We start from the raw sequence: 20,203 nt of genomic DNA, 5'->3' as shown, positions 1-20,203 counted from the left end.
ACTATGTAGCATGACCAACGGAACAATGAAATTCCAGACCAATATTATAAATATTTGCCATGTTTTCAAAACGTCAATTTAATTGTATAGGTCTTTATAGGTCCTTTAAAAAATGTCAATCTTGCTCCTCCTCACAGTATAGATAATATCTTTTTTTCCCCTTGTAACTACAGTGCTTGATATAGGCTACTGGGTTTGTGTTTGCGATATCCTTCAAAGTAGGCTTACAGGGTTTATATATAGAGGAAAGTTGGGTAATATGAGATGCTTATAACTTTAAAGAGTAAAAAGACCTATAATTATTCTATTTTTACCAACTGCTAATATAAAATGGATTCAGTATATATGAAATAAACTTTCCACTAAAGATCAGATTGTTTTCGAGCATAATTACTTATAGTTATAGAAATAAAATAAAATCATTTAAGTATCCCATATTACCCTCCACAAATATATATATATGGGTAATTGCACAACGTTAGTGTACTAGAGAGATATAGGGTTATTTAAAGTAATAGCCTAAAGTTCACATTAAGCTAATCACATGCAGACTATTGATCCTTGATCTTGATTTACTTTTGGGATTAGCAATCAGGTAGATAATAGCTGAAGCCTGCCACCTACAGAAAACTAATTTTGAAACATGATAACACAGAAAAAAAGACTAGGAAATTAGTTGACCCAAATACTTAGGAAACGAGAGAGTAATATCTTGAGCAAAAGTTCCCATTCCATGCGTAAAACGGGAACTACTTTGCGAGGGGCAATTTCTAGATAAGGACAGAAACTATTTTTATTTCAAGAGTCCTGGGTTCAGTGGTGGCTCAGTCTAAGTCCTAGGAGTTGTAATGTTGGCACCTTAACACTATTTAAGGCCACATTTGTAAATAATCGATAAGTGACAGTTATCGTGTTTGCTTATTGATCCTATAGTTTGCTTGACAATAGGGTCTACCTTTACAAGTAAAAGAATCTACAATTGAGAGGGATTACATGTATATCTAGCACTGCAAAGGTTCTAAAATAGTTCACAATATCACCTCCATAGTAAAGATATGTATAATAGAATGTAGACATAGCATAGGGATTCTGAAATACATCTCATTAGCATTTACTCCCCTGCATCATGGGGGGTCAGCTTGCTGCCCAATGCGCCGAACGGCGCGGGAGGACCAAAGTCCTAAGTAAGTAAGAATAGGAGATTAGGTTTCTGAACTTAAATTTTTTAATAGGATAATGCACCGTAGATATTGCCCGGCGGTGGGGCTCCGCCCCGAGCCGCACTGGGGGAGCTCGTTTATATATGATAGGTCTGTGAGTTGCTTTCTTATTTTACAATCTGTAAGTCTTAAACTGTCTGTTAACAGTTTTGAAAACAACAAGTAGCCCGCCTAACATTGAGAGCACTAAAAACAAACCTTTATTCGTAATATTGTGTAGCATAATTAATATGATAATTGCAATTGGTCCAACCAATATAAGTCTCTAGTTTCTCGCGATCTGAACATTAAAAAAAAAAGGTAATTCTAAGGGACAATGACCCAAACACTTAGGTAGATCTAGATCGGAATATGACTAGATCACTAGATGAATGATAGCAGTTTCGAGAAAATAAATTCTTAGCCTGCCAACTTTTAATTTAAAAAGAAATTAGGTTTCCCCCAACACATTTTGACTTAGATCTAATTCATCGTCTACCTGTGAAATAGCTAGCCTAAAACACGCACTAAGATGAACAGCGATCGGAGGACACAAAGGTAGACTTCAAAGGTGGATTATAAAACGCGGAGGAAAAAGAACAGAGCATAATAAATGGATTTTTTTGTTGTTAAAATTTCAATCATACTCTAGCCTTTAGGCGAAATATTCAGATCCGTATTTCATCACTTGACAGTGGCACACTATCATGATGGTCAACGATTCATTGTTTAATGAGCTCACTATAAAATGACACATTGAAGTCACAAATATTGTGCTTGACTTGTCGCCATGGAGATGTTTTCCCAATAGTTTACTCTTGCGTCACTTCCTACAGACGTGAGTGTCTCATTTGTGTTTTCACTTTGCCAACATTGCCGCACACTCAACGTGGGATTAACGGTGGAAACTATTGTTTTGATATTCAGTAGGCGCATGTCATATCTTATCTTATATAATACAGACGTTACTTCAAAAAAAGAAGATGATTACGTCATAGGTCATATATAGATCTATATTTAACTTCTATCAATGTTTCTCACATTTGTACCAATTAATCCCCCACACCGACACACAAACACATAGCCAGTGGCGTAGCTAGGAATTTGCCACCATTTGGGGGCATGGGGGCTGACCTCTTTGGGGGCCCCTGCATTTTGCGTAATATCTAATGTAAAAAAAACAACACTCATTTGGAGGTCCCCCCTCAAGTGGGGGCCCGGGGTCATTTTCAGATTCTCCCCTTCCCTCTTCCACCCTGGCTACGTTTCTGGTTCATAAAGAAACTAGAACAGATACAAAATAATGCCGTGAGATTTGTAACAAACCCATTTTGATAGAGTATAGTAACAACATTAGTAAAATTACTTCAGGACAGAAGAATAACAAGGTTACAAAGACAGTTTGTGTGGTGCCCCAACGGTCCAGCAGAGCAAGGGATGGGTAGTAATGAATGTGAGGTTAAATGCAGGGGCGTAGCTAGGAATTAGGAGGCCCGGGGGGATTGACCTCTTTGGGAGCCCCTTGCATTTTGACATTCGACATCATGACATGAGATAATGTATTTAGCCTAATAAATATATAATTCTACATTTGGTATATCAGTAAAATTAACAAGAAATAATCATTAAGACTCTTTTAATGAATAATACCATTTTTTTGGCGAAATAATGCACAAGTGACAAATCTCAATTCATATCGTTTCACGTCATGCTTTCTGTGCAGAAAATGCATCTATAACATCATCTACATCGTATTTGTGACTCCACTGACATTAAAGCCATGCTCGGCCTTTCTTGCGTCATTGTACTCCTGAGATAGTTTTTGATTAACTTGAGCTTTGAAATTATCTCTCGCATGACACAATGGAAGTGGCCTGAGTTAGCAGTATTTCAGTGGGTGTTGCAAGGTTTGAGCACAAATCTTTACTGTATGAAGCCAGCTTCCTCAATATGTCAATTTGTAATTATGGCACTGGTTTGTTGATGAAATAGTGCTCGTGCATCAATGACATCATTGAACAAGCGATTGGCCTGTATTTCATCAAACAGGAAAAAGTAACACAGTTTTTCATCAGCGTGTCATCATCCATAGGATCTAAGAGGTGTCTTGGTTCAAGACGAAACCTAAAGGTGTCCACATGGTTTTCCAGCCTTTGGAATCAGATCTTCATTTCCATATGAAGTCTGTCCAACATTTCTGTCGCAACACGATTGAATTGAAGTTCTATCGACAGTCCTACATCAGAACTCAACTCCCCATCAAGTCTTTTCATTGATTAACATGCATGACCATTGACTTGATTGACACATGAAATGCGTAGGAGGTAAATATCTGAATATTTTGTTTAATGGATTGACTTTCAACACGTGTTTCTATTCCAAAAGCCACCCCATCATACTACGCTGATGTAGAAGTCATAAAAGGGAGGTTTTTGAAGAAGGTTGAGGTGGATCATGTAGGACAGTCGTAAAGCCAATGTCACAAAACAGGAAATCAAGTACAAGAAGAGTCAAAGGTCAAAGTGGCAAAAAACTTGGTTCTATGACCGTGACTCGTACTAAGCTTGCTTACATGTAACCTGCTGGAAAAGGAACAGATAATCTTACTATTTCGGTTGTCCCATTCATCAAAATAAGTCAGAATTTCAAATGTTTGGCCTATATAATAAGTTTTTATTGTCACAACATACATGCACCACTGAATGGTATATTGAACTCATTTCATGAACTCTTCTGGAACTTTACTTTTTTTTTTTTAATTTACAAAAAGTCAAGTCACAACTTCATGGAGGGCAGAATCTAGACGCGGATCTCAAAAACGGCTCTATATAACGATTTTTCAAGAAATTTAACAGTTGATACACGCAGCCGAGAAAAGAATTAAATTATCAGCTCGTTGGTCACACGGGGAAATCTCTAGTTTGACTGTTATCATTTTTCAAGTAAAAAAAAAGAGAAATAAAATTGGAGTAAAAAAACAAACAGTGTAGTCAGTTGTATATATTATATAGTGTACCGATAATTGAGTTGTTTATTAAATTTAAAGTTGTTTATAGTTAATTGATATATTATCTAAGCTTTGCTTATATTTAAACTTACATCTAATAGGAATTAGCCTATTAAAAAATGCCAATATATGCCTAAATTCTAGATATATAGGCCTAAGTAGGCTAGATCTAGATCTAAACCAGTTGTAAATCAGATACGTTTAATGAAGGTATCAATAAATAATGCTGGTATTTTACATTTGCACCCTAAGCACAATTTAATTACACGTAGATATATATTATATTTCACAAATGACAATTCAGTCAGGCGATTTCCCATTGTCTTGGCATGGTTTGCAATTTCTCACATTCCTTAAAATGTGAATACATTGTTCTCGGCGTTGTCTCCCCTTTTTAAATTGCTTGTCAGTGTTCGTCCTTGATTCTTTCGTGGCTCTACTCTTTTGTTAGTTCTTGGGGCAAAAGTTTATCCAACTAAATTTGAAAAGTAATGAAGGTCTACATCGAAAAAAAAAAGTGTTCAACAACAAGTGTTGTTTATGTACCGCTGTTGTATAGGTATTACTGGCAGAGTGCCATTCTTGTTCAAGAGGGGAGAGGGCGGAGCAGTAGGAGCGGTTCGTTTGACACTTGACACCTGTGCAACTTGGACTGTGTTATGAAATAAGTAATAGATTTATCTAGTTATTAATTGTGCCAAACTTATCAACATATTATTGTCATATGTTCTACTTGTTATATTATTGTATAAACGATAAATCAGTTGAAATATAATTGAATAGCTAAACAAAATAATATGAATATAAAATAAAAATCAATAAAACTTTTTTTTTTTTGTTATCGCCAAAAAGGTAGATAAAGCTTATACAACGTGAACCCTCACTGTCACCTGGCCATATGACATACGCCATATTATTTCCGTCTTCTTACGGTGAAGTTTAACTGGGCGTTGTACAGACTATTGTTGTTTTTCTGTTTCTTCCACAACTCGGATTATAAATTATTTTTCGTTGATTTTGGACTAAAATGAGTGACGATGTACCTGAGCTCTTTCGTCCTAGACTCTGTCATGTCGTTAAATGGCCAGAGTTTCAAGGCTATGGGTTTAACTTACATGCAGAAAAAGGAAAAGCAGGTCAGTTTATTGGCAAAGTGGACGAACACTCGCCAGCAGAGGCTGCCGGACTAAAAGAAGGTGACCGCATCGTGGAGGTCAACGGTACAAACATCGGCAATGAAAATCACCAACAAGTTGTGACAAGGATTAAATCTGGTGGAGAGGAAACGCAACTGCTCGTTGTAGATCAGGCTTCTGATAACTGGTATAAAGAGCATAAAAAGGTTGTAAAAGGAGATTCTCCTGAAGTCAAATTTATGAGTGCCAAACGAGACCACCACATTTCAATAGGCCTTAGTAATAATAATAGAGGTAGGCAGAGAATATAGATTATTATAGATCCATAGGTAAATATATCTGATCATAATCTGATGATTAATTATAATTAGAATCTAAATAGTTAAATAGGCACACTATTATATAATAATAGATATCTAGATCTATATTAATTTAATTTAACTCTTTCTCTCCTTAATAATTTTCCTGTTTCGATAGCGTGTATTACAGTGTATATAATGTATACTCATTTCGCTCATTTTTATTTCACTATCCTGTTATGATTAAACTGTTAAACTTCAATAACATTGTTTGTTATCAGAAAATGTTATATTTTTTTATATTTATTTATAGGACTATAGCCTCTATACCTAATACTATATTTACTATATTAATAACTATATAGATCTAGATATTATATAGGCTATAGGCCTATGTTGCCTATGAAGAAATATAAAAAAATATATTTATTAAATAACATTTAGGAAAATGCATGCTTTATTTACACAAGAACACAAATTAAAGTTTTTAAATCCAAAATCACTTAAGTTTAATGGGCATCAAATCAACATTGTCATCGTCAATTAGGCGAGAAAGAGTTCAATCTATTACTACTAGACTCTAGATTACTAGGATTAGACTCCTATTCTAGGTAAACTTACAAATATAATAGGCTAATATAGCCAGATCTAGTCTTATCTTTAATCTTATAACATACAGATGTTACTTCAAAAAAGATGATTACGCCTACCCTAGATCTAGTTATTCTAGACTAGACTACATGTCTAGATTTTAATCTATTACTATTAATGATTAGTCTCTGTATTGGATTTATAATCAATAAAAATTTATCGTGTCTTTTTATGTATGTGCTTAAGATTGTCACCAATGAATGCATCATCATTTAAGTTTGACATGACAACACCATACATTTTTCCAACCTGCCACTTACACTACATAAACAACTTTTACACTACATAAACAACTTTCAGTTCTTATGGTGTCAGCATTTTTTAGGCTACATTGTCATTGTGAAGTTCTTGTGGCTTGTAGCAACTAGAAGTAATCTATAGATAGGTATTAATCGCAGATCTAGACCAAAGTAGAATCTGTAGATCTATTTATTCAGAATTGAACTGGTTTTATGCATTTGTGACATGAAATTGATCTAGAAACTAAGTCAATATTTAATTTTTTTGTGTGTGTACATTTAATTATTTTAATAAAAATTAGCTCATAAAACATTTTTATAAAATTTACAGATTTCTTTTGTTATTTATAATCATTTTAATCCTTGGCCATGTTTCCCCATGAAAAGTAATAAAAATTATAAAACCAAGGCACTTCTTAAATATATATATATATATAATTTAATTACACTTTCTGTTTGTTAGCTAATAATGCATTACAATTAAAATATAGGCCTACAACCTAAAACATCTAGTTCATTATACACAATATATATATATATAAATACATTTCAATCCAGATAATTTACTAATAGTAAGTTTTGCTTAAATTGGAAAGTGCTTAGGTTCTCTTTTAAAAGTGTTCTATATACATCCATCTTTGTCTTTAATGGAAAATAAAAATTGGTTATTTTAAAGTTTGTTACATGTCCCATGTCCTGTTAGTGATTTAAAATAAAGCATACAAGTGTTCATGTGTGCCTGTATGCCGTTTTCACTTACACATAACCATCCAGTAGGATCCAGTGGTCATCTTTTGACATTGACCAATCCTTCAACACAATGCTGTCAGTTATTTTTGACCAACAGTTTTCAGTGTGTGCATGGTGGATGATATGTCTGTATGGTAAAGGACAAAGACTGGCCCTAACCCTAAAACTTTGTAGAACATCCACATCATTCATTTATTTTTCTTAAATTGAAGGTTAATTTGAAGCCACATCCTGTAATCTTCCACTTGGAGTAAAGTAGATTCCACTGTGTATATTATATTTAATATTAGCCCTAGCATAGAAATGTATCAGATAATATTAGGGGGCTGGTGTGCTCTCCAGTGTATCATGGATCTGGTAAAATGTGATAGTTCAAGTAAAGAAAAAATAATTTTTTGCCAAATAGTGGGAAGTTTGGTTGAGAGGCTTTACTAAGTATTCTTAAACTTGGCTTGGTTTGGCTACCTATGAAGGGGGCTTGAGGTTCGACATCTGACTCAGGCAGAGTTATGTTTACTGAGCGCCTAAAGGCAGCACTGAAAACCTTCTCCCAGATATCCCTCCCCCCGCCGGTCCACAAATGAGATTGAACCATAGTGCTCTGAGCATGCTATATAAGCATGAAAGTGGTGCTATATAAAAGCTATAATATGATTTAATTTTAATAATTAAAATCATGTTACTTCTGGCAATGTTTCTAAATTTTTTATATTTTAAAACCCAAACAAATATTACAGTAGTAATACAATTTATTATCTATATATTCAATCTTATATACTATAATACAGAAGTTACTCCAAAAAAGATTTTGTCCTACGCGTCATGCATGTTAACCAATGATTTAAAATTCGACCAAGACATTGGTTTTCCTGGCTGGCTCGGGCAACCCATTCCATGCTCTAATAGCACTAGGGAAGAAGTAGCATTTGTACAAATTTGTCCTACCAAATGGAATGATGAATGTGCCTTTATTTTTTGGGTCTTTCTGAGTATTTTATTAGATTTTGTTTTTTGCAGATAAATATATGAAGATATATATATATTTGAAGATCATGGTTCAGTGTTTTATGTATAATTCTATAATTTAATAAATATGTCTTTTATGTGATTCTATTTAGATTCTCTTCATGAAGATGCCCCAGGGACTCCCCAGTCAGCTGATGAACACATTTCTTTCACTGCTACCAAATATGAACATAATGGGCATGATGAAGACCACAGCAGCCATAGGCCAAGGTTGTGTCATATGAAAACTTGGGCACATTTTCAGGTATACTTAAGTCTTGCAACCATTTATTTTATTACAGAGGTTTTATATATTTATATATAAATATAATAATAATAAGGCTTGTCTTTGAGTCCGAAGATCAGTGAGGAATGCAGTATTATCAGTGGCTGCACAGCCCCAACTGTGACCTACATATTTTGCCACATCCAGGGCAAGCATAACCATTGTCCTCGGGTGGTCGATTTTAGATTTTCTTTTTGCCGTCTGCGTCTGTCCTCGGCAGCAGATTTTCTTTTGATCTCAAACGTGTATCCTGTGGCCTTTGTGAGTGACCTCCAGCTGTCTCGTTCTGTGGCTGCATGCAACCAGGTGCTCTCTTCTATGTCAGCTAAGGAAAGTTGGCACCTAAGCTGGCCTTTGAAGCATTTCCGTATGGTGCCTCTGTTACATCGGCCACCTTTTAGCTCACCAAAAAAGACTGCCTTTTGGAATACTTTCGTCCCCTTTACAGAATACGTGCCCTGCACAGCGTAACTGTCGGACCATAAGAAGTCCCTCTATACTGTTCATACTGGCGTTCGCAACAAACTATGAAACTGAAAATCCCACTAGGACATCAAAGATTTCCAGCATAGTTGCCACTGTAAATAATCTCTTAAAGTCAGGGGAACGAGAGTATTAACTATGGCTGAACAAATGGCAATGGGATAACATTAAAATGTAATAACTTCTAGGGCTTAATTCTAATATGCAATGTAGTTTTAAAATGAGATCAAGGATCATTTTAAATTTTACACCTTGACATTGGAGGTAATGAATTTGAAATAAAATTTAGATGTCTACATTTTTAAAAGTCATGATAAATAAATCTTGTAAGGCTTCCTTATGTTATACGTTCATAATATACTACCTTAAAATTATATACAAAATAAAAGTTTACTATTGTTACAACTGCATTCCCTACACCCATCTTATATCGTTGGATTGGTATTTTAGTGGGAAGAGAACAACATTAAATGAATAATCATTGAATAAAAAATTTGATTCATTATTGTAAAAAGAAATCATGTATTAACTTTTTTTTTTCATCTCCTAGGGATATGGTTTCAATCTTCATGCTGAGCGCGACAAGCCAGGCCAGTACATTGGTCTGGTAGATGATAACTCTCCTGCTAGTACTGCTGGTTTGCGGGTCAATGACAGGATTGTTGAAGTAAATGGGGTCAATGTTGAAAAGGAGAGCCATTCAGATGTCATTGCAAGAATCAAAGCAATCCCAGGCGAGACCAAGTTACTGGTAGTGGACCGTGAAACAGATTCCTACTACAAAGAAAGGGGTATCACAGTTTCTTCCAGCATGCCACAGACAGAAGTCCATGTAACACCAGATGCTTCAAGTTAGTTTTTAGTTACATTGCTTTTTATCAGTGTTCATAGTAGTGAACATTTCTGTTCTAAAACTTATTTCTGTGAAAATCATCTTTCATCACGCTTTTCAGTGGACTTGTTCTGTAACAGATCATATTTTTTCACAAGATTAACTTTTCTGACAGCCTAGAATCATCCAAATTTTTATTCCTTTCCTAATGTACTTGCAGACCTGCATACCGTATCGCAAAATGCATATTCGTTATGCAAAATCTCCCCAAGTGACAGCCAGTACGCAAATACAAATTTAACCCGTCGCGCTATGCATTTCGTGGTGGTGGGAGTGGTACCATTCATTTAGCTATTTCACCAACGTGACTTCGTAAAGTTCATTAGAAATTTATTATTTTGGAGCTTAAAAAAAGTCGAATGAAAAAAAAATCCTGATTCCAATAGTACAGAAGCGCTATTGATTCATAACACCATATTATGGCATATTATAGCTAGGTATATAGAGTGTAGATGTACATCTAGCTTTTAGTTTGTAGTGGATCCACGTGATAGGTAACACTCATTTCAGATCTACAAGTACTTGATCTAGATTTAGATCTAATCATGATAATTCCCACACTGCCATGAAAAGTCAGCAAATTCAGTGACTTAGATCTATATCTAGAGTCTAGATTTAGATCTATATCTAGAGTCTTTATTTTCGGTAGATTCAGTGAGTGAAGATAATTTGCAAATAGCCATGAAGTTTAGTGACTTAGATCAAGAGTCTAGGTCTACTGTAATAAAAATATTTCGTACACAGCTGTTAAAAGTCTGTAAAACATATTTCAGTCGTAAAAGCCAGAGTTGAAAAGAAATTGTGCTTGAAAAAAAAAATCTAATAGGTCTAACTACCCCCCCCCCCTTTCCCCTTTCCAAATCCAAAAGCCATTATTTAGTGAGCAAATGTCATCTAAACATACTGAAAGGCTCTGATTGTATATTTCCACCACAGAAAATACACATTATGAAGGCATCTCTAAGAATGTTTCTTTAAAAAAAATTAAATGAAATAGCAACCATTTGTAATGCTCTTTAAAAAATCTTTGAAAAAAAATGGTTGTTTTGATTTTTTGAGATGACAGTCAAGTTGTTACATGATTAAAAGATAACTTACATTACATTTTCTGTGGAAATGCCACAATTGTTCTGGTTGGGATGTTGGCAAGATATTTATTATTTATTTATTATTTCCAAAATCAAGTAGCAATAATTGATTTGATAAAAGCATCACACATTGTATATCATGCATTTCATCCTTAAAAAAACTCCTAATATCTCCTAAAATTTTGTCATGCAATAGTGCTACTAACCCTATATATATATATGTATATATAAATATTACACTTGACAAAATAGTTGATCGTGCAAGTGTTACACATTTGGACTTTTTTAGGAAGGCAGGTCTGTGTACTTGGTAGTTCCTTTCTAGTGCTTATTTATCAAGATGTTTGTTTGTAATACAGCCTTTTGGAGCACACAGAAAACTTTTTGTCTGTAGAATTTATTTTCAGTTCCTGGCAAAATTTTCATAAAACCCATTTGTAATGGATTGATATCATTTGATTGAAAAATCTTGTGTAACATTTGAAAAAATTTGGTACAGAATTAAAGGATCAGTTTACAATTTACGTTTTTCCATTGTTAAAAGTCCAACCTGTATTCTATTATTTTTTTTTTTTTTTTTTTTTTTTACTTACAGTACTAAATACCCGATTTCTTAAAATTAAACATTTAAGATCTAGGATTACATTTGAAATAGTAGAAGTAAACTTATTTTCCTCCAGATGGCACTATAAATGAAAAGTGTAATAATCCCAGTTATAATTTTATTTTTGGTGAAAACATGTTGAAATAAATGTTTTGCAAAAGGGTCATTGTAGATTTAATTTGAAAGCAATGATTAAAGAAAGTAATTTTACTTCACCTAGTTCTCCCACTGTTGAGTTCATAGAAAAAACAATCTATGTCTTGTTGTTTATTAGACAAGGACTATTATCATGTGCTCTGGGCCTGTGAAGGAATCTGGCATCATTTGGTCTTGGGTAAAATTTCTGGCCACCTTGTAGATGTAGTATTCAAGATGTGTTGTTTGCCACTTTTGATGTTGGCATAGCCTTTGATAGCTATCCAGGTCTCAAGAGTCATTTTGAACAACCAAATTACAAATCATATTGTTAACATTTTTTATGTGTTATGTTGTTGTTTTTTTTAGCAATGTATAAAATAATTACTTATCATTCTTTTTGTGTTATTACAGAAGTGACCAACAATGGCATTCAGTCACAACCAGTACCTGTTCATGTTCCAGTAAGTACTGGTACTCAGTACGATAGACATTTTGCTTCTAGTTAATGTAATTTATCAGGATTATTATTAATACAGTATAGTACTAGAAAAATAATCATACTGTTACAGAATAAAGAGCTTTTGTACAACCATTTGATATCTCATCTTTATTAATTATATCTGAAGAGTAGCTGCACGATTCATTTCATATCTAGACACTGCACACTTTGGATTTGATTACAGTAAAGTTCAAATGTAACTGTGATTGTAGATTCTGTATGTGCATTATGATGGGCTTTAAAAATAAGGTCTCATTCTATTCTTCTTAAAAACATTAAATTTGTGCCCACATTTACATTGTTAATTGTTTGTGTTTAATCAGGAGCCAGAACCTGAATTCACTGTGGCCCACAAGGAACCTGAGTACAAAGAGCAGTACCATGCACCTCCAGCAGTGACCAAAGGCTCAGACGGGCTTGAGTTGAACCTTTCAGTGGCAGAGATCAAGGAGAGACTGAAAGCCAAGAAGAAACAAGACCCCAGGATGAACAAGATTTCTTTTGAACAGAAGTACAAAGAGTTTCAGAGGATGTAGCCAGCGTGCCAATGTTTATTAGTGTTGTTATGTTTTAGATTAATGTTAATAGATTGGAAGCCTGCGATAAGAAAATGTTAACAAGTAAAAGCCTCCAAAAGGAAAAATAATGTTTACAAATGGAAGGCTGTCATTAGTGTCAACAAATTAAACACAGTTAACTTTTTGAAGAAAAAAAAGGGCCTTCTAGCTATATATGCTACCTGAAAATGGAATTGATTAAAATCTTACACATACTCATCTAAAGCATTTTTTTTGTGTGAGGTTTTGTATTTTGTATCTTTCCTACTTTTAGGTAGTGCATAATATACAGAGTTTTTTTTTTCAGATTCTTATAAGAGTTTTAATTAGCAAGCATCCTTCAAATAAGCAGCTCCTATATATACATTGTTCATACAATTAAATTGGGCAGTTGGAAAAGGGAAAAGTAGTCTAAGTAGCACTAAGGTGTGTGTGTCACTCTTTATGCATATGTTGATGAGAAGAAGCTAAGTATGCTCATACATTACTATAATAATTATCATACTACAAATATTTACTGGTATCTTTACTAGTGCAAGGTTGCTGTCTTTTTAATGGAAATACTTTTTTTTTTTTTTTTTCACGATTGTTCTCTTCATATGTAATTTTTCATAATAATTTTGATAGTTTCTTTTGTGAAAGTGATTGCATTGTATTGATTCCTTGGACTGCTGAGGTGTACATGTTGCTAGGTTTTAATATTTCTTGTCTCTCAACCTAGAATAAATGGTTATTGTTGTTCACTTTACATTCCATTCACTTCAGGGTTGCCCATGGGCTGATTTCTGGGTTGAAACAAAATCATTTTGCATGCCAACTTTTTTCAGGATGGGTTTTGCTATTTCATTCTTGTCAGTTACCAGCTCAGAAATATTGATGTGACTAGAGCCTAATGTGGCTGTGGGATATTTTGTGCCTTGGAATGGAGCATTTTTGTTTCATGTAGATACAAAGAAGGTTTTTTTATTTATGAATTTCTGGATGAATGAATTTTTATTGGCATCTTTAAAAAAAAAACTTGTTTATTTATTATTTTTTTTTGGAAGTTTCTTTACTAACCGGACCAAGGCAGTCTGTTTAATCTTTGGAGTTGTCTAGTACATGGTTTTAATATTTGTATATATTCACATATATTCAAAACATTAATATTATAAATATAATATATATATATATATATATTCAGATTGAATAATTTTTTGTTGTTGCTGTTTGATTAATCTGATATTTTTTTTAAAGAGCATCAGTGCTTATATTTTTCTATTATTTAGCTGTTGTAATTTAGATGGTTTGTACCTCCCCTCTCCCATCCTTCCGATTACTTTTTTTTTTAACAAAATACTATTAAATAAGTTAAACATATTATACAGTCAAATCATTACATCTTTAGTTTAGTTATTACAAAATGTATTCTTCAGTACTGACTGAGCTGTTTTAAGCTGGAAGTTGGTTGTACAATCACTAACCTTTTAGATGTGCATATGAATATACCGGTATTAAAGATTTCTTTCTTTTTGATTTACCTGTAATGGCCAGAGAATTGGGTTTTTTTTTTTTTGTGCAGGGCTCTGTAGTGAACTTTTATAAATTTAGTCACATTTTTTTGTATTCTGATTTCTTAGGCTGTTAATTATTACATTTTTTTTGTTGGACTTCATAATTGTATAATGTAAACATTTGTAAGGATTTGGACCTCGACATTTAATTCAGATCAATAAATCATTTTACGGTTTCTGAAATCTGCTTAAGTTTACCTTCTTTATCTCTGCAAACTTAAAAGTTGTTTTTTATTTTATTTTTTAAACACATTTAGTCAACTGTAATCTATGATTTTTTTTTTAAAGAGAATTAAAATTAAGTCCACAGTTACAACAACATCACAGTATAGATATTTTATATTATTATGTTTACAACTCATATTATTTAGGGCTGTATAATATTTTCATGGAAATAAATGTCACTATGCTGTTTGGTTGTTGCGGTATCGAATGGTTATGTTGCAATATAAAAAATGTATTGTCCTAATATTAAACAAATCAAGTGTCTGGGTTTACATTGATATGCATACTTTCATAATGAGGTAATTAGTTTTTGTTTATTATAATAACTTGTTATTGTTTGACTTAATTCTCCTTTTGCTCACGCACATATAACTCCTGTTCCTCCCACTTGTCTTATGTTATAATTTAGAATAGTTTGGCATAGAGTTATTTGTAGCACATAATTCTGTATTTTACTCAGCAGCATTTATAGTTTCTCTACCTTTGTGCACATGTGACCAAAGTTTATTTCCTTGTTTACATTCCCAGCTTGAGGGACATTGGAACTCTTCTTTTTGAATGGGCTGTATTTCTACCAAATGTAGCTCTTTTTTTTTATTTTGAATGTTTTCATCTCATTCTTGTATTTGTATCTCATAAGTGTACTCACTTGACCTTCTACTTATCTAGTAAAGCATTTCTTTTGATTATCTTGGAATTGTACTCTGTTAACCTTCTACTTATCTAGTAAAAAAAAATCTTCTACATATATGTATGACATTGTGTCCATCAAAACTTACACAAAATATGAATTAAATTAATTTTTAAACATTTAAAAACAAAAAAACTAACCCTTGTACTTAACTGAATTTTGAAATGATCATTTTTTTTCAATGTTCAAATTGTCTTGGATGTTACCTTTCCTCATTTAACTAAATTTTTGTTTAGTTTATTCTATATCAGAACATTTGATTGTCCATCAAATCTGTTTGGTAAATGTGGTCTTTGTTTCATTCAACATTTGATCTGAGTTTGTTTTGTATCATTGAAATAAATTGTCTGTTGCCTTGATACTATATCAGTCATGTTTGCGTTAGATCTAGCTATGGACTGTACTAGGTGTTCTCTCTTTAAATTTAATTCATTTGGTTGAACATTTTAAAGTTAATAGTTTCACAAAATACACGTTAGATGTTGATAATACATTCCCAATCATTTGATACTTGTAATAAAACTTTTGAACATTTTTTTTTTTGCCCGTACAGATGTTTGAATCAAAGTTGTTACCTTGTTATTTGCTGGGTGAACTAGCTAAGCATTCCTCTGCATGTAGACATGGATAGATTGAATATTCAGTTCTAGAAAGCATTTTAACACCCCTTCCCCTTTCAGTACAAGTTTTGCGGGCACGACATGGCCTAAATTGTGCCGATGTGCCTAAACTCAAACTCAATTCAGTACAAATTAATGTTCTATCAAATAATATGTCAACTTCTTTTTCAGCTGATTGTTTTGCTTTTTGTCACAGAATTTATTTTTGGATATGAATAGCCTCCTGTTAGTCATTATGTAAGTTATTAGATTGATTTATACATATAAAGCTTCACAAGTTTCTTGCTTTTTAATTCCACTCACATCTTTCAGCCTCCTGTCAATGCTGTTACAGACTCACTTTGGTAGGACTTGTGTTGTGAATGTTCACATCTAGCTTCAAGAGCACTCCATCATTCCATTTCCTAATTTAATATGGAAACTGCTGCTTTGCTTTTTTTAAATTATTCCCCTCTTTTTTTTGTGTGCATTTCTTATGACTGATAAAAATAATTTAAATCTTTGAACTTAGGCTTTATTCAATTAATAGAACTGTGGAACTGGGGGTTGAAATGTACCTAATTCTTTGATTCTTATTGAATCAATTGGCTTTATTTAAAGTTTTTTTTTTAGGCTGCTCTGCCTATTGTGATGTCACTGAAAACAATTATAATCTAAATGAATCACTATATTATAATAAGCTCTATAAAATTGTATGCATATATTTATATTTTTTCTATCTCTTTTTGACTGGACAATCTTTCTGAAAGCCTCAATACAACAGGCTGTAGTAAGAAGAAAGTTTTGGCTTCAAATTGATTTATGTAATGAAAACAAAAACACATATTTATTGAAGAAATTTGTAAATGAATAAAAAAAAAATTATGAATGTAACAAACTTACATTGCCTACTTTTTTTTGTGATGTCATCTTTTGGGGTAATGATTGTGTTTGTGATATCTTTTGGGGTAATGATTGTGTTTGTGATGCCATTTTATTGGGTGATGATTGTGTTTGTAATGTCAATCTTGAGGGGTAATAATTGTGTTTTTGATGTCAATCTTGAGGGGGCAATGATTGTGTTTGTGGTGTCAATCTTGAGGGGTAATGATTGTGTTTGTGATGCCATTTTATTGGGTAATGATTGTGTTTGTAATGTCAATCTTGAGGGGTAATAATTGTGTTTTTGATGTCAATCTTGAGGGGGCAATGATTGTGTTTGTGGTGTCAATCTTGAGGGGTAATGATTGTGTTTTTGTTGCCATCTTAATGGGTAATGATTGTGTTTGTGATGCCATTTTATTGGGTAATGATTGTGTTTGTAATGTCAATCTTGAGGGGTAATAATTGTGTTTTTGATGTCAATCTTGAGGGGGCAATGATTGTGTTTGTGGTGTCAATCTTGAGGGGTAATGATTGTGTTTTTGGGGCCATCTTAATGGGTAATGATTGTGTTTGTGATGTCATCTGAATGGACTGTCTATAGAGTTCATTTATTGGGGATGTTAATCTTATAGTTCATCTAGATCATTAATTCCTAAATTAGTTCGTATGGACCTTAGACGTCTATTTCCAAGGAGCGTATGTAATTTATTTGAGGTGTATGAGATTTAAAAAGGGGTCCACAGTAGGGGATCTCACTTAAGCAGTTCATTACTTTAATTTTGATTTCTTATAAATGAAATTAGCTCATACACACACACGGGCCTTTATGGTTTGTACCTTTGGTAATCCTTTGAATTTTATTTCTGCCATTTGAATAACTTATTTTTGTCATGCGCATAACTAAATGTAGACATTACAGTGTTGATTAGTTACAAATTTGGCTTCCTCCCTCTATGCAACATTGATGCTATCAAAGCGTAACAGCTGGAGGATGCGTTGAGACGATGCCACCCAATAAAATAGATTCGAACACTCCCAAATTGCTTTTGCCAGTCAGTCAAAAAGTTTAAAAACCACTGGCCTTAGCTCTGGAAGAAAAGCGTGCCATGCGAAACATGGCCGGCTCCTCTACCACCAAAGCGAAAGCCACCTTCACCTGCGATATTTGTGGACGGGAGTGTCTCTTCAAAATAAGGCTTCACAGCCACGTGAACAAGGTATCGAGAGGACTGAAGGAGACCAAGAAATATGATATATTATTTTACTCCCACGTAATTCAAATTTAATTAATAAATATGTTGCGATTAAATTTTGTTTTCCTTTTCACTCTTCGTATTACTACAATTACGCGGCCGCTGAGTGGTAAAGCGCTTGGCTTCCGAATCGGGTGTCCCGGGTTATAGTCCCGGTGAAGACTGATATTTTTAATTTAGGGATCCTTGGGTGCCTCTGAGTCCACCCAGCCCTAATGGGTGCCTGACATAAGTTGTTGGAAAGTAAAGGCGGTTGTTCGTTGTGCTGGCCATATGACACCCTCATTAACCATGGGCCACAAAAACAGATGGCCTTTACATTATCTGCCCTACAGATCGCAAAGGAAACTTTTTTTTTATTACTACAGTTAGAAATAAGTACCGGTAAAAACAAACACATTTGAGGTTGATGAATTTGCAAAAAATGCTATATTAGTTAAGCAGGTGGTCTACCGGAAAACATGTCAAGGGGTCTACGAGACAGAAGAGGTTAGCAACCACTAATTTAAAAACAAAGTACTGTGAGCATTTTTTGTTTGTTTAGATTTGAGTAGCTCCTACTTACTGTACTTTCAATGGAGGTCAACACTTTAGAAACAAACGAAACAATATCTGTATAATATATCTTTGCCTGTTTCTTTATTTGCGTTGGTCAATCAGGACCACATGGTCATGGTCACATTCTTATATGCTTGCGAGTCTCGGACGCTGACAGCAGAATTTGAGAGGAGGATCCTGGTCAGTGGCGTAATTAAGGGGGGGGGGAGAATTTTAAAATCCCCCCGGGCCCCCACCTGGGGGGGGGGCCTCCAAATGGGTGTCCGAAATAAATTTGTAAATACATAAATTAATATATTTGATTGACAAATAGTGTCAACAGGTGTCTTTTTTTTTCAACATTTATGGATTAAATTTATCACAAAGACTAAACCCAGATCTAGGTCTATTAGTACGTTGACTTTGGTAACATTTTAAAAATATTTTTTCCCACAGAGATCAAAGTTTTTTTTAAAGTTAATTTTACATTTTAAACTAAGTTGTCACGAATAAAACTGCATGATATACAGCGAATTCCAGGTATCTTGTTACCTTTACTAATAATAGATCTAAATGGCGAGTATTTTATGGCTACACTAATTAACCTTGAAGCAAAATTTACAAAATCTAGTATAACAGATCTAAAAGTTATTCTTAATAATTCTAAAATAGTCCATTATTCGGGTTTGGCATCTATAATTTCAGAATTAAACTTCACACTCGAGTTATTACCCCTCTATTAATCTTTCCTCCATTCAATAGAAACTCCCTTTTTATTTCCATCTAATCCTTTTGCTTTCGCACAAAACATAAACAACAAACAATGACGTAATATCATATAATATTAGCACATCCTTCCTTTTGAAGTTATTATCACACCCTTCCTTTTAAAGTTCTTAAGAGTGATATCTACTAGCAGGGCCGGCATTTGTGGGGCCCTATGCGAAACGGATCGCGCGGGGCCTAGTCTGGGTAAGGATAAGCATAATGTCAAAATTATTTTTTTTGAATTAGAAAATAGGCCTACTTTCGTCTTTGCAATAAATTTTTATCAAATGAAAGCTCGCAATGCCACTTTTTATTTATTGGCACCCCAAAATGTCAATTTGGTCTATTCTTCAGGAGATCTGAATAAATTCAAAAAAAGTTCAGGAGTTTATCGCATATTTTGCCTTTTCATGAGATTTCCTGGAGGCCCATGAAAATCAGGAGGTCGCGAAAACCCTGTTAATTTATTTACGTTATAATGGTTTAATTTAATACTTAGAATTAGCGCGGGGCCTATGAAAGCGCGGGGCCCACTGCGACCGCATAGGCTGCAGAGGCCTAAGGCCGGCCCTGTCTACTAGGAACTTTAAGTATTCGCCCACTTCTGGTTGTCTTGACTGGCACAACAAGTTCTCTAGACATTGGTCTATAACTGTCTGTTTCGTTTGTTCCAACAGTTTGCAGTTCATTGTCTTCATCGATATCATAGTACCCAGAGATGTCTTAATCGAAACTCTTATTGAAAAAGCGTTGATTTCTTCTGTATGTTTTTCCATCGTTTGTCTTTATGATGTAAGATCTGGGTGCTGAATGTTTTTTTTATGACAACTGCTTTCTGCCATGTTTGACCTAGACGAAC

At 33.9% G+C, this 20,203-nt stretch overlaps 1 protein-coding gene across 1 annotated transcript; it reads left to right on the top strand.

Annotated features, from left to right (window-relative positions):
• Positions 1–4,894: 4,894 nt before the first annotated feature.
• LOC106074568 (Na(+)/H(+) exchange regulatory cofactor NHE-RF1-like) lies at positions 4,895–15,437 on the top strand. The gene is made up of 5 exons (XM_013235355.2): positions 4,895–5,636; positions 8,400–8,551; positions 9,606–9,906; positions 12,189–12,238; positions 12,600–15,437. The coding sequence occupies exons 1-5, from the start codon at positions 5,234–5,236 to the stop codon at positions 12,810–12,812; spliced, it is 1,119 nt and encodes a 372-aa protein (XP_013090809.1). The 5' UTR covers positions 4,895–5,233; the 3' UTR covers positions 12,813–15,437.
• Positions 15,438–20,203: the final 4,766 nt, after the last annotated feature.

The sequence above is a fragment of the Biomphalaria glabrata genome, chromosome 10 (genome assembly GCF_947242115.1).
Source record: "Biomphalaria glabrata chromosome 10, xgBioGlab47.1, whole genome shotgun sequence".
NCBI lineage: Eukaryota > Metazoa > Mollusca > Gastropoda > Planorbidae > Biomphalaria > Biomphalaria glabrata.
This window is presented reverse-complemented; position numbering and strand designations above follow the sequence as displayed.